Source organism: Bos indicus, chromosome 16, assembly GCF_029378745.1.
Source record: "Bos indicus isolate NIAB-ARS_2022 breed Sahiwal x Tharparkar chromosome 16, NIAB-ARS_B.indTharparkar_mat_pri_1.0, whole genome shotgun sequence".
NCBI classification, from domain to species: Eukaryota; Metazoa; Chordata; class Mammalia; order Artiodactyla; family Bovidae; genus Bos; species Bos indicus.
The window spans coordinates 67,060,341-67,076,293 of record NC_091775.1 but is presented as its reverse complement, the minus strand read 5'-3'; the positions used below and the strand labels follow the sequence as shown (position 1 = coordinate 67,076,293).

Genomic DNA, 15,953 nt, shown 5'->3' with positions numbered 1-15,953 from the left:
CCTAATCCTTTCTGGAACAAAGCTAAAGACTGGAGATTGCTTCTAGTTCTGCAATTCTGTACTGTTCATGAAATTTCTACAGAACTGCCACTGATTTTCTAAATCATCCTATTATGAGTCTGAAATTAACTTTGACCAAATCTCAGATGGGTCAAAATAAGCAGAAATTTGATCAAATCAATAAACAATAACTGCAGCAGTTCTGATTCATTTCCATAGCTAATTTTGTCAAAGTGGCATGGCAGTAGTGAATTGAAGTGCCCTACCTCCAATACTTTTTCCAAAATCCTTTCTAGGTACAAGAAAAAGAGTACAATGGATATTGCTTTACAGCTCTCTTAATGTTTCTAAATACTTGCAATGTGCATCTCAAGTAAAGGGAAAATGGAATACAATGTAGTACATATAACTCAGAAAGTCTGGGCTAGAGTCTTAGAGTGCATTTCTTGCAAGTTCCCAGACGGTGCTAACACTCAGCTCCAGGAACCACACTTCAGAGAACCAGAGCTCTAATGTGATACTACCACAGAGCTGATCCCTGGCGTTCAGAAAGCAGTAATTCCGGAAAGCTCTTGCCATAAGGAAAACAAAGTTGTTCCTGATACTCGTGCCTTAGGCAGCATATTATTTGGATATACCCCTAATGTCACAAACCAATGTGCATTTCACACAGGAAAAATGACCTTAGGGACTTGTCTTGTAAACATGCCAGAACATTCTGTCAAGAATTTATAGGTCAAGCAAAGTGAATTAAACACTATTCCTAACTTATTTTTCATATATGTATCAATAGAGGATATCACACAAGATATTTATTTAGTAATTTACTTGATAATCTTATTAATTTACCATCCTGGATTTTCTGAGCAAACTCCTCATCTGTGCAGGGTAAGCAGTGCTCAGACCCCACTGGCAAGAGCGAAAGCTAGGACAAAGAATCTACAAACTACAGAAGAGAGAAAACACTGACTGATGTGTACACAGGCACACCAAGGCTCTGCTGTGTCATGGAATTCAAATTTTGGTCCAAGCCACTTTCAATGAGAAACCTTAATTACCTGCCTTATCAGAACCTATAAAATAGTTTTCTTCTTGAGCTCCTGAATTTATTCCCTATTGCAATAAATTTGATGTTGACACACCAACAGCCTCTTCCTTCACAACACGTCACAAATCAAAAACAAAGATTACCAAAGTCAGACATTCTAAGTAATTGTTTTTCTTAATATAGTGAAGTTAAATCATTCTTGCGTTTTCACTTCGGAGTCACAGGGAAGCTTTGCTACCTCTTATCTATTGCATTTGGCTCTGCGTCTAGTATGAACTACTGAAACAAAAAGAACCTCTGTCTTCTGGCAACTTACTTGAAAACTGAGCTGTGGAGTATAGCAGAGGTTCATATGGGAGGTACCATTCACTGAAAATATAGCAAATAATTTTAAAAAACAACAGAGTAACAAATCTAAAAGCTATTAACTTTAAAAGCCCACTTGAACAGCAACTGCCATTTTCCAATGCATTCAAGACATTAGACATATTGGATTTCTCTTTAAAATCATCCTTTCAGGATATAAGAGGGAGCTTATTAATTAATATCATAGTTCAAATTCTTGGCATTGTAAGGGCAAAGAAAACAAAGAAAAATAGGTACTACTACTTTAACTTTGAACATTTAAGTTTGACACTTGCATCCTTTCCCTCTCCAACACAAACCAAAAAAACTTCCCAAATATTTAAACAGTAAGCTGAAGTCAAAATAATTTTAGACATTTGAATGGAACCATCCTGTAAGGGACTCTGCCCTCCAAGTTATATACGGAGCTTTATACACCTTCAAAAATATCACTAAGACTGGAAGACATTATATTTTTAATCCAAATCTCAAGTATACAAACCTTTAAACGTAGATTATCTGTAACAATCTATAAGTAAGAGTTGTTGATTGTTGTTTAGCTGCTGAGTCATGTCTGACTCTTTTGTGATCCCATGGACTTGTAGCCCACCAGGCTCCTCTGTCCATGGAATTCTCCAGGCAAGAATACTGGAGTAGTTTGCCATTTCCTTCTCCAGGGGATTTTCCCAACCCAGGGATTGAACCCATGTCTCCTACAACGGCTGATGGATTCTTTACCGCTGAGCCACCACGGAAGCCCATAAATAAGAACATAACTGATTAACTGGTAGTCTGAAGATCAGGGTAAAAAATCATTTTCATCCTCAGCTATAACAGATGATGCATGCCTAACTGACTTCAGATTTTCTTAGAAAACTTATTTTAATCAAGTGAATGAGTGAATTTTCAGTTATGCTGCCTGGTAACATTTGTGTATGAGTATCAGTTCTAGTGTCTTGATATCATCAAACATATTTATGAATCTAGAGTTTTACCAGTAGAACCACCTTGATAGTTAACTCTGTCATTGTGTCCACTCATACAATTCTGTAGCTACACAAATATATCTGCAAATTATAAATGGCAAATAAACTGGTGAAGTGATACACTGGCATATCACACAGCAATGAGAATACAGTCAGTTCTGCTAAAGTTCTTGTTTTGAACACAATTTATTGTAACAGCATTGATACATTAAAAAACAATTTGAGCACAACAAAAATTTCCTATTTTCTTATATATGATTTCATTAGTGGAAAATGCCAGATGAACAGAGAAAACTGTACACAGCCTATTTAAATGAATAAATATTAGAAATTTCTCAATTCTAATTTCTATATAGATAGATAAAACCCACATAAGCAAAAGCTCTTAGGGGTGGGTCTTCAATATTTTTGAAAAATATAAAAGAGCCTTGACATCCCTAAACTTGAGAATTTACTTTAAAAATTAAACTTGCTATGTGCATACATATATACACACACAGTTTTTTTATATGACAATTTTTTTATATGTATGAACTATTTCATATTTATAAAAGCTAAAAAAAAACACAGTATAGTGAAGACATAAAAAGAATCCTTCACCACCACCAAGTTAGTGCTATACATGGCAAGAGCAGGTCACTCTGATATATCTACATACATATATATATGACTGCTGCTACTGCTAAGTCACTTCAGTCGTGTCCGACTCTGTGTGACCCCATAGACAGCAGCCCACCAGGCTCCCCCATTCCTGGGACTCTCTAGGCAAGAATGCTGGAGTGGGTTGCCATTTCCTTCTCCAATGCATGAAAGTGAAAAGTCAAAGTGAAGTTGCTCAGTCGTGTCCAACCCTTAGCGACCCCATGGACTGCAGCCTACTAGGCTCCTCCGTCCATGGGATTTTCCAGGCAAGAGTACTGGAGTGGGGTGCAACTGCCTTCTCCAATATATATGACTATACATACATATATGACTTACCGATACTCAGCCTGTGAAACACAATCATAAAGTTCCTGGGCAGTAAATTTGACATTTTTATTTACCTGAAAAGAATCAAAATATAGCTATTAAAAATGCATATTAAGTCAAATGAAAGGTGAGAGCACAATTAGAATGTCTCATATTCTGAAGGAGGAGAATGTCAAGTTTTTGCTTTTGCATAAAAAAGGACTAAATAATAACAATTAGAAGTTCAGTGAACATAACACGTAACACTGAACTATGTGTAAAAATATTAGTCCTATTGTTACAACTTAATCTGTTAACAGAACCAGAAGAAGTGAGATGGTCCTGGGATTTGTGGGACTCCCAAGAAAGCAGATGATCACTTTAGAGATCAAATGGACAGAAAAAAAATGTGTATAATATATGCAACACTAAATTCTACTATTACTGGCTCTTATCAGCAGATTTCATGCATCAATTAGCCTAGCCCTAATATACTTATTCAATATTTATTTTCTGGGAAAAGTATATAAATTGTTAACATTTAATACCTATACCTAAAGCTAAAGTAGATCTGGGTCATACAGGTAGGCTGTTGTAAGCAGAATCAGCCACATCTTGTTCATTTCATGAACATTAGAATTAATTCAAGCTGAAAGAAAAAGTTAAGTAGTCAACTCTAACAACATTTGAATACTACGGGTGACCCTTCTGGAAGTTATTTCTGAATAACTTTAAACACTAAGGTAATAAACTGTGTGGAAAAATCTATCTGTTTTGGGAAATGGATGATTTATAGACATTTTCTAAAGAAATATGTTTTTCCGACTATCAACGTCTACATATTTAAATGACTATGTTTCAGTTTATAAATACCTATTATAATTCATAATTTATAATACTGTAAAAATAAAAGTCCTTCATCATACAAAAACTTTTTGTGGCACATGTGGAGAACACAGTGAAGGATTCCTATATTTCTTGAGGCTTACCACTGATTTAGGCAATATTTTATTTATGTTGCAAAGAAGAATCTGGAAATTTGTAGAAGGAAATTCTTTTTAACAGATTACTCAAGGGGGGCTTCCCAGATGGCACTAGTGATAAAGAACCCGTCTGCCAATGCAGGAGACACAAGAGACAGGTGTTCAATCCTTCGGTCAGGAAGACCCCCTGGAGAAGGAAATGGCTACCCACTCCAGTATTCTTGCCTGGAAAATCCCATGGACAGAGGCGCCTGAGGGGGGCTGCTACAGTCCATAGGGTCGCAAAGAGTCAGACATGACTGAAGCGACTTAGCCCTTAGCCCCAGATTACTCAAGAAATAACATAGTGTCTAACTTTCTAGAAATTCTGAATTAGTGAAGGGAAACTAAATGAAACTATCTTCTTTTCACTTTACTTTTAAAAATACTTATGTTATTATTAGCATATGCATTTTTGATGAGGAAAAATTTTTGTTCCTACATTGACTTAACACTACTTTAAAGATTTATATCATGAAAGTCTCCTGTAGAGTTTAGGGTATTGCTTATTTGCAAAAGTTCCATGAGCTTCTTTCAGTATTTTTATAACAAATTCAACATATCTGTATAGAAAATGTTCCATTCACTAAAAGTTAAAAACACATAGTTTTTAAATATAAATTTGAAATATATATAATCTTCAATTTTTGCTGAAAATGTTATTTAATTATGCATAATATTTACTATTATATTTAATGATTTAAGAAAGTGGTATATTATTTATCATGATTTTTAGGTACTTTATAATTTTTATTAAAATAATCTTCTAAAAATGTTTTAAGATATACATTTAGAGTTAACTTATCAACCAGTTCGATTCCTATTTTTCTACATGTTCTGCCCTGATGATCTCAAGGGTCTTTGATATTTTCACTATTGCCCCAACATGCTGGGACCTATAAATGTATCCAGACTTAGGCCAGCAAATGTCAACAGTCAACACTGCAGATCTTTGATCATAAGATAAAAAGAATAATCTATTCTCTACCAACTGTTGAGAAAAATCAGCTGAAGAACTGATTTTGAACTTGACATAATATAAATACAAACAAGTTCTTAAAGCCATTAGTAGATTTTTAGGAAAAAAAAAAACAAACTATCTGATTTATCTGTAGTTTTGAAAACAATCACCCATATCTATTTAGACCCTTATCCCAGAACATGGCTGGGGTGATGTGACTCCAGGTTGTAGTAGATGACTTCTAAGGTAGGCAGTGAACCTACTACTAAAGGAAACCTAAAACACAGATTCATGACATACATCACAGTTCTAGCCTGAAATATATCATTTCACTACCTTCCTGAGTTTTGATACAAGATATTTTAAATTAGTCATATTTGGAAGTTTTAAATTACACTATTAAGTATCATTTCTGTGCTTAAGTGTATAATTTTAATTCCCAGAAAACAAATAACTAAAAGATACCCCTGTCAGTAAACATTAAGAGTTATGATTGTAAAATGGAATTGGTATCATTAACTCTTAGTTGTAGTGTTAACAGTGAGTGCCAAATATGAGAAATGGTCATATTATTCTTAATTCTTAAAAAAATCAAAGCAAAGGTTTAAGTATAGTAACAGTCAAACATCTTAAAAAATTTAGATTGTCCCTATCACTGTTTATGAGACAAATACATCCAATGTAATAATTGGTATTGGGGACGAAGTTCAGCTAATAGAAATAACTTTAAAAATCTGGGACTCAGATCCACATATTCTTATAAATAACAAATTGGGTATTTTCTCCCAATGCTCTCAGCAATAGAAAGTACTAAACCCCCAGAAGACCTATATATCAGATTTTTCCAGGATGTGATTTTAAAATTGTCCAATTGTTTCTCCAAATAAATTTTTATTGGACTGAAATTCAGAAAGCATGATGAAATAATTATTTCATCAAGTCATCTCAAAAGAGGAAATTATCTTAATAATCACATAAAGTGCTTATACAGCATTAAGAACTGTGGTGTTGGAGAAGACTCTTGAGAGTCCCTAGGACTGCAAGGAGATCCAACCAGTCAATCCTAAAGGAAATCAGTCCTGAATATTTATTCATTGGAAGGACTGATGCTGGAAACTGAAAGTCCAATACTTCGGCCACCTGACGTGAAGAACTGACTCCTTGGAAAAGACCCTGATACTGGAAAAGACTGAAGGCAGAAGGAGAAGGGGATGACAGAGGATGAGATGGTTGGATGGCATCACCGACTCAATGGTCATGAGTTTGAGTAAGCTCCGGGAGTTGATGGATAGCAAAGCCTAGCGTGCTGCAGTCCATGGGGCCACAGAGATGGACACAACTGAGCAACTGAACTGAACATATTAAGGGTAACTTTTAAAAGGTACATATAAACACCATTCGTTCCTTAAATAAGAGAAGTAACACTTACTGAACACTTACTTTGTGCCTGGTACTGTTTGGAGCACTTTATATATATTAAGTTATTTAGTCTTATTTAATGAATAGCTGTAGTTTATCTACTTATGTTATTCTCATTTTAAGATGGGGCAACTGAGACAAGGACAATCAGATAACTCTTCTAAGATTATACTCTTAACTGGCGGCAGAACCAACATTTGAACATGACTAGTTTGACTTCAGAGTCTGTGTTCTTCAACACTAGGTTCTTAATGTAAGATGTGGCATAAAAAAGTTACAGAGGACTTCCTTGGTGTTCCAGTGGTTAAGAATCACCCACCAATGCAGGGTACACGGGTTTGATCCCTGCTCCAGGAAGATTCCACATGCTTCGGAGCAACTAAGCCCATGAGCCTCAACTACGGAGCCTGTGCTCTACAGCCCATGCTCTGTAACAAGAGAAGCCACCACAATGAGAAGCCGGGGCACCACAACTAGAGAAAGCCCTTGCACTTCAACAAAGACCCAGCAGAGCCAAACTAAAAAAAAATTTTTTTTTTAATTTTATTTTATTTTTAAACTTTACATAATTGTATTAGTTTTGATAACAATAACCCTGTGTACGAGACAGCAAAAGAGACACTGATGTATGGAACAGTCTTATGGACTCTGTGGGAGAGGGAGAGGGTGGGAAGATTTGGGAGAATGGCATTGAAAATTGTAAAAATTTTTTAAATTAAGAAAAAAAAAAGTTGAAGAGCTAATCAGGAATAAAAGCAAAGAAACACATATAAAGATGTTCAACTTCACAAGAAAAGTGACACGTGAATATATGTCATATTCCTATATTTAGAGTGTTTTAAAAATTAAACACACACACCCTCAAAAAGGAAAGAATATATGCGCACATGGGCAAAGAACTTTAGGCAAACAAAACTGAAGATCAACAGAATACTTTCCTTGGATCAACAAGGATAAGAAAAGCACGAAGATTAATTTACAAAACACACTGGAGCCTCATCAGAGCTTTAATTCCAGGGTCTATGCTGCTGCTATGGAGAAAACTAAATTATAGCTTTCCTTTTCAGTAATCAGTGGTGCTCAACCGGAGGTGGTTCGTCCTCCTTAGGGGCCATCTGGGTATATGAGTTGGGTGCGGTGGGAGGGTATTTTTGGTTGTCACAATGACTGAGAGAGTACTGGCGTTTAGTATCTGAGGATCAGAGATGTTGAAGCATCCTGCAACGTTCCACACAATGCAGAAATGCCCTATCCAGCACACCAACAGCGTCCCTGATGGGAAACAGCTCCGTGTTGTATTAATATAGGTCTCTACTACATGTGCTCACTTAAGAGAATGAAACACAAAAAATGAATGTCGGGGGCAAACTTTTGTGGCATTTAAGAATTTAAAGTAAACAGCAATTAAATAGCATTCCATTTTAGAACACCTCTGTTTGTTTATATTAAAACTTGATTATAATGGAAATATGATAAACATTTAAAAATATTTTTCCTACCTCATACTTGATTAGGAAGTTATAGAGGGTCTCAATATCCTGATAATTACTGTTGGGGGCCAAAATCCTAAAAAATAAAATATAAACAAAGGAGGGGGGAATGAATTGATTTAAGAAAAAAACAAAACAATAGCTTGAACTTTTCTCCCAAAACATATTTATACTGAGAGAGAGACTTTATTCTCAGTATGTATAATAAGCTTATTAAAATGTTTACAACCTTTTTTGGGTTCTATTTATCAACTAAAGTTATAAACCATGTGCTTACTTCAACAAATATCAATTATAATATTTTTATTTACTTATATTAATATGTCATCAATTAATCAACAACTATTAGCATTCTTATGTGAAATTACAGTTCATATTTTGAGTTACAGTGATACAGATTTTTCAAAAGTTAGATGCGATGTGAAGTATATTTATACTCCTTATCTTTTAAGCAGCAGATAAAGATTTCCCACAAAAAAATGCAACCAATGCAAATAGACAAGTGATATAAACTACCATACACATTAAAAAATACTAATAAAGATTATGTGACTAAATTCAAATAATACTGTCTGAACTAACTGCTTAGCAGTCTATGAAAAAGCATCAGTAATCAGACTCTGTCAGTCACTGGAAATAACACTCATCCTTCTAGCAGTAAAGTATTAATTCTCATTTTTTTACTCTAAGTACTTTTTAATTCTTTCAAGATGAACAATCTTTTATTTCTTTTAAAAAAGAAAAGGAAAGCAGTCCTCATATTATGGTAAAGTGGTTAAGAGCAATGTCTACCTGGGGATCTGTGTTTTTGAGTGAGTTCTGTGTGACTTATTTTCCTTATCTGTTAAACAAGGAAAGTAGTAGTCTTTACTTCATAGGATCATAGTGAGAATTAAACAAGTTACTATAAGTAAAGTCTTGATGACAGTGTCTGATAACACAGCAAGCACTATATATTGGTACATATAAAAGAGTAACAATGACAACTATTATCATCATCTAATGTCTAATAGTTTCAAGCCACAGAATAAGTACACGATGATTTAACTAATGAGAAATCAAGCCACCCCAATTAATTCTTAAATTCTAAGTGCCTTTTAATTACAACAATGTCTCTTGGCCTTCACATCCTCACCAATGCTTGATGTTGTCAAATATTAGTTAACTGATCTCAATAACATCTTAATTAGATCTTAAAAAGTTGGCTCTTATTAGACTTGCAAGATCGCTTTCATAAAATAATTTTTCAGGATATAGTAAAATTTTAAAATGGATCATACTCCTTTGGAGAAGACACACGCAGAATATCTTTAAGAACATACAAACATCTTCCTAAAAATAAGTTTCACGGAAAAAGTTACTCTCCTAACAAGTTAATTTTAAAATATAAATAATATCAAAACCCAAAAGAAAGAAAAAGCAGACAATAAATACATTGGAAAGGGTCCATAAGTACTTTGTTTTTTAAAATGAGAACAAAGCTATATAGATAAGTTAAACCAATGTTTTACAAAAGCAATGGAAAAAATAATGTGTTCCAATTTTGTAACTAGTGTAAACAAACAATCAGCAACATGGAGTAATTTACACCCATTCTTTTTTATAACTTTGGAAATAATCCAAACTGTCCATAAAAGAGTTAAAAAAATAAATGAAACAACATGTTTTCTAAGAGTCTTATAAATTTCAAGCTTATATTAGAAAAGAAAGTATGCTCTTTGCCAGAGAATAAAGTAAACATTTCTCTGTCCTGAAATACTTTATAAAAAAATTAGTTTTAGGTAAATCAGTTATTTATCTATAGCAACAAACCATAGCCACAGTATGAAAGAAAATAGAAATAAAGAAGAAATAAAGAAAATAATTACATCATCCTAGTTTTCCAATTAGCAAAAAACTGAAAAAATTGTCAACTGGCATGGTTATATTTTTTAACAGTTTTACTGAGGTACAGTTTACATACCATAAAATTCACTCACTTTAATAATTCAATGATTTTATAAATAAATTTACTGAAATGTACAATGATCTACATTGTACAAACTTAAATACTCAACTATTTGACAAAATAACACAGAATTACCTTCTAACGAGGAAAGGGTTACTGGGATGTCAGCATCATTCACAGATATATTATTGATATAATCAGAATAAAATTATAATGCTATTTTTAAAAACAAGGATATATGTTGTAGGATTTGTTATGAAACCTACTACTCTTAAATGCTACTCTTAAAAAATGTTCTGAGGTAAACAGCCCCAAATTGAGTAGATAATCTTTATTAAAATATACTCAATTAGGGCTTTTAGACTTTAATAAGGCCAATGAACTCTGAGTTTATGAGAATGGAATTTGGCCTGGTATAAACAAAAATTGCCATCTTTTACTAACTGGAAGTACAGTTTGTTGAAAATACACAAAAAAATGAAATGGAGAAAAATGGTTTATGGACTTTTATGCCTTATTCCCCACACAAAAATTCTTGAGAGGTCAGCCTTCTCTATAGCTTTCTTATTTGTTTTTAAAAAATACCAGCATGAAGACAAAAGAGTCTTAGAATGAAAGTCCTAAAATACCCTTCAGTGGCAACTTTTAAAAAGAATAATAGAAAGAACTAGCCCTTAGAGAAAGTGGCCATTATTTTTATAAATATATCTACATGTTTTCTAAGAGAAATTCCTAACAATCAATAAATACATATCAAATGTATACTATACTCTCAAATGTATATGATACTAAGAGCTATGTGATATAAAAAAATTAGAAGACATGGCTGCCTATCCTCAAGTTGTTATAATCACAAAATTTTACTTTAGAATTTTGGAATCAGAATTGGGGAACAGATTGAAGCAGGATTTAATCTGTAGCTCGAAGATTATTTACAAACCAAGTTAATCATGCTACCTACTTTTCTGTACCCCAGCTCCTCATCTGTGAAATGAGGAGAAAGTAGCATTTACTGAATAAGGTTATTATATGAAGCAAATAAAATAATGTGTCTAAAATTAAAATGTTTAGCAGAATTCCTGGCACATGTAAATAAATATTACCTGCTATGAAAACCAGTTTTCAGATATAGAAACCAAGGTTTAGGGTTGTAAAACACTTGCCCAAGACTACAGAGTGGTGGTAGGTACCTAAATCTTTGTTAGTTTGACTCTGGACCCCATGTTTTTATCCACTAATAAAAAAGGATAACCCTTACAACTTGCATTAAGTGATTTTTATCAAGTCAAATGAAATAGTCTTTTAAAATCGCCACCCAGTTAAGTTGCCTTTTATCAAATGCTTCTGGCAAACTATTTTGTGTATATTCCAACGCTAAATCTTTGTAGTTGTTAGATCTTTCTCAAAGCCACAAAGGAAGTCAGTAGCAGAACCAACATTCACTAGAAGTTCTCTTAACCACATAAGCACTTTGAGTTCTCCATCGATGAGCAATTAACATTAAGCAAGCAGCATGTTAATCTGAATTAAACAAACTTCATTTCCATCTCATCCAATATTAGATAAATATCTACCCATCTCATTAAAGAAAAAAAAAAAAGAGTATGCCACTCAAAAATTTTAATAAGTTAATAAAATAATCTGACTAAAATTAAAAATCAAATAACATATTAAAATGGACTAATTTTTAAATAAGGATTTTAAAAATTCAAATAAAACTTTCCTCCTAGATAGAAAAAGTAAAGCATCAGACTCAGGAGTGGGGAAATAAGTCTAGAATAGTCAAGTTTAATATCTAACTCTAGAAATTCAAAAGAAGACACAGCATATTCATGGATATTTATAAATCATAACTTACATCCCACAGAACTGAATAAATTATGTTCCTTGCTAGCAAGGCAGTTTAACATTAATATAATATTCTAAATAGTTTTTCATGTTTGAAGAACATTAAAAATAAGCTTAAAATGTAATTATATGACTTATTTTACTCAGCTCACTGTTCATCCATGCTGCTGCTGCTGCTAAGTCACTTCAGTCGTGTCCGACTGTGTGTGACCCCATAGACGTCAGCCCACCAGGCTCCCCCGTCCCTGGGATTCTCCAGGCAAGAACACTGGAGTGGGTTGCCATTTCCTTCTCCATGCCACTCAGGGTTTATCCATGTTGTAGCATCCGTCAGAATTTCCTTCCTTTTTAAGGCTAAATAATATTCCATTGTATGTACATACCTCATTTTGCTTATCTATTTATGGACAAGAATTACTTACACTGGTATGAGCATAGGTATGTAAATATCTCTTTGAGACTATAATCGCAGAACCAGCCCAAACTGGCCCTATCCTGTTTCTAACAAGATACTGAGTTGTTTTTCAGAGACAAACAGAACAAAACCACAAGTCATGCAGCCAAAGCACTCTCAGAAGAGAAAAATTTGACCTCAAGTAACACCCAGAACCAAAGTTTTCCCCCTCCCCGGAATGAAAGGGCCAGATGTGACCAGAACCCTGTCAGAAGTACAGGGTCCATGGTGCAGGAAGATCTGGTTCTGAAGCTGCTGAACCTAATCTCACCACAAATGGACAGGCTCCAAAGCCCTGCCTTGGATACCTGCCCCTCCAGGGCTTCTGCAAACCAACCCTCTTCTAACTCGTGAGCATTCCACCAAACCCCAGAATGAAGAGACAGAATTGAGAGCCATGCCTCCTTGTTTCCTTGCCAGTTAAACCTCACAATAAAGCCCTTTCTCTTCTCAAAAGCTGGTGCCATAGTATTGGCTTATATGCAAATTTGGGCAGCAAGCCCTTTGCTTGATAACAAGACATTATTTTCAATTCTTTTGTGTATATACCTAGAGCAATCAAAATTATAGACAGGAATCAGGTGCTGCCAAGGGCTGGGAGGAAGAAGGAGAAGTTACTATATTTAATGGAAACAGAGTTTCAATTATACAAGATGAAAAGAGTTAGGTTATGGATGTGGTGATGGTTACACAACAATATGAATATATTTAATACTCCATTAACACATTTTTATGCACATGTGCACTCAGTTGTGTCTAACACTTTGCGACCCCACGGACTGTAGCCCGCCAGGCTTCTCTGTCCATGGGATTTCCCAAGAAAGATTACTGGAGTGGGTTGCCATTTCCATTTCCAGGGGATCTTCTCCACCCAGGTATTGAACCGTCATTTCCTGCACTGTAGGCAGATTGCTTACCACTGAGCCACCAGGGAAGCCCTAATACATTTTTAAGAACACTTAAAAATGGTAATGCTATGTGTATTTTACCACAATAAAAAAGTTAATTAAAACAAAGTAAAAATGTTTGTTTATAGCATTATTTTAAAAACTCATTGTACATTCTCCAAAGCTAAGAACCAACTTAAGGCTTATTTTTTACTGTGAATCAACATTATTATTGAGGACACTACTGAGCATCTAACCAGTGCCAGAAAGGGAACAAATGCTATCTCCTTTAATTTCTGCAATTTAACAAAGCAACTATTATTAACTCCATTTTCTAGATTAGGAAACAAATATAAAAAAGTTAATTAACCTGTCTAGGTGACAGAGTTAGTAAATGGATGGAACAAGGATTCAACTTCAGATCATTTTGACCCTTGAGCTCTGTTCTTTTTCTTCAAAATAGTTGCCTTTATCTGTCTGACTTACTTCACTTAGTATGATAATCTCTAGCTCCAGCCATGTTCCTCTTATTTTGATACAGAGACATGCAAACTGAATTTTGCTGCTGATGAATTTAAGCAGTATCACTGATAAACAGAGTGAAAATTTATCAAATCAACAATGAGGACATACTCACCAGGGGAAAAAAGTCTTGGATCTTAAAAGAGTATGTATTTTGGAGTCCTTTACTACAAGCAAAATTAAAATCATGTTTTCTATAGTTAATTTGGTGGAATCAGCTATGTAAGTGGGAGATATACATCAGTCTCAGATTTTAAAAGAACACCATATGTAGTTAAAAATGGTAAAAAATAAATAAATAAAGTTAAACAACTTAAACAAATTTAAACAAAATAAATTATGTTCTGTTTTTCCTTTAGAGTCATTTGCAAGACAAGGAAAGAGGCCTCTGAGGACACTAACCCAGCCAGCATTGCTTGATTCAGCCTCCAAAACTATAAGGAAGCAAATTTCAGTTGTTTATGCTACCCAAGTCTGTACTATTTCCTTATGGCAGCCCTAGCAAATGAACACAGCTGACATCCTAAATACTGTTGGCTCAGCTTTGAGGAGCCACAGATCTCAAGATTAGAAGTAAGATGGACCACTTCCCAGAATGTGAGACTGATGTGGAATTCTCTGAGTAGTTTATTGCAAAATAACTACTTTATTTGCTTTGCTTCATGGCATTGTATTTCCTGCTAAAAAGTAACCTTACTCCTTGAGACGGTGCTGCTGGGGGCCGGTTCTAGGCTTAGCACGAACAACACACTACGAGGGGCCAGAAGTGTGACAAACTAGCTCATTCCTCTTCTACTTAGTGCTGAGACCGCTTAACTAAGTCTTCACAACTAAGTCTTTGAAGAGTATGATGCCCACTATAAGACCAGATACTGCAGTTAAATCTGTATAACAATCATAGTTACTCCTAATACCTTATGAATGTTATTTCCTAGCTGATTAATCCCACCTCATTACCAGGTACTTATCTTTCCACTGTAACATGGCAAATAAGATCTCTCTAGATCAAAAGGAAGGAGTAGAGCCAAGATAAGAGCCAAGAGTGAAAGAAACCTAAGACTGAGGTTCCATCATTTACTGCTGGAAGATTTCAATATATGCAATCAGGGCTGTGACACAATTTTACTACTGCCTTATTATAAGCATGTCTCCCTATAATAAAGAAATTGTTTATAACAGATCAAAAATATGAGAGAAATGTTTTATTTAGAATAATTCTGAGGAAAAAATTTGAAGAGTAAAAAAACTATTGTGATACATACATTTAACTAATCAAGATTGAAAGAGCTTTTAAAATGCATTAGACTTTTTATGAAAAGAAGGCAAACCAAATCACAAGATAACACCTCATACTCATTAGGATTGATGACTATTAAAAAAATAAAAAAAAACATAAAATAACAAGAATTGATGAGGATGTGGAGAAAATGGAACCCTAGTGCACCACTGGTGAGAATGTAAAATGGTGTAACTGCTATGGAAAACAGTATGTGGTTCCTCAACAAAATTAAAAATAGAATTACCACATAATCCAGCAATTCAACTTCTGGATATACCTCCAAAAGAATCAAAAGCAGGGATTCACAGAGATATCTGTATGTTCACGTTCACAGCAGTAATACTCATAAGGGCCAAAGAGCAGAAGCAACCTAAGTGTTCATCAAACACGTGCATTACCATATGTAAAACAGATGACCAGTGTCAAGTTTGATGCAAGAAGCAGGGCACCCAAAGTCAATGCTCTGGGACAACCCAGAGGGATGGGGTGGGGAGGGAGGTGGGAGGGGGATCCAGGATGAAGGGACATATGTATACCTGTGGCTGATTCATGTTGATGTATGGCAAAACCATCACAATACTGTACAATAACTAACCTCCAATTAAAATAAATAAAATTTTAAAAAATCAATGGATAAACAAAGTGTGGTATATACACTTTCCTCGTGCTCAGACAGTAAAGAATCTGCCTGCAACGCAGGAGACCCGGGTTCTATTCCTGGGCGTCAGGAGGATCCCCTGGAGGAGGGAATGGCTATCCACTCCAGTATTCTTGCCTGGAGAATTCCATGATGGAG

General features: G+C 34.7%; 1 protein-coding gene across 10 annotated transcripts in view; it reads right to left on the bottom strand.

The window, feature by feature from the left end:
• The window catches only part of SWT1 (SWT1 RNA endoribonuclease homolog), a 113,006-nt gene that overhangs the window by 8,636 nt on the left and 88,417 nt on the right, over nt 1–15,953 (bottom strand). For 7 of the 10 annotated variants that reach the window (XM_019976671.2, XM_019976673.2, XM_019976675.2 and 4 more), the window contains 2 exons: nt 8,229–8,295; nt 3,358–3,422 (listed from right to left, as the gene is read on the bottom strand). The exons of 1 other annotated variant lie outside the window; for it this stretch is intronic. In XM_019976671.2, the coding sequence (XP_019832230.2) occupies nt 3,358–3,422; nt 8,229–8,295 (132 nt within the window). Of the gene's footprint in view, nt 1–3,357; nt 3,423–8,228; nt 8,296–15,953 lie in introns of those variants that run through there. 2 more of the 10 variants (XM_019976678.2, XM_070768570.1) reach the window with 2 other exon arrangements.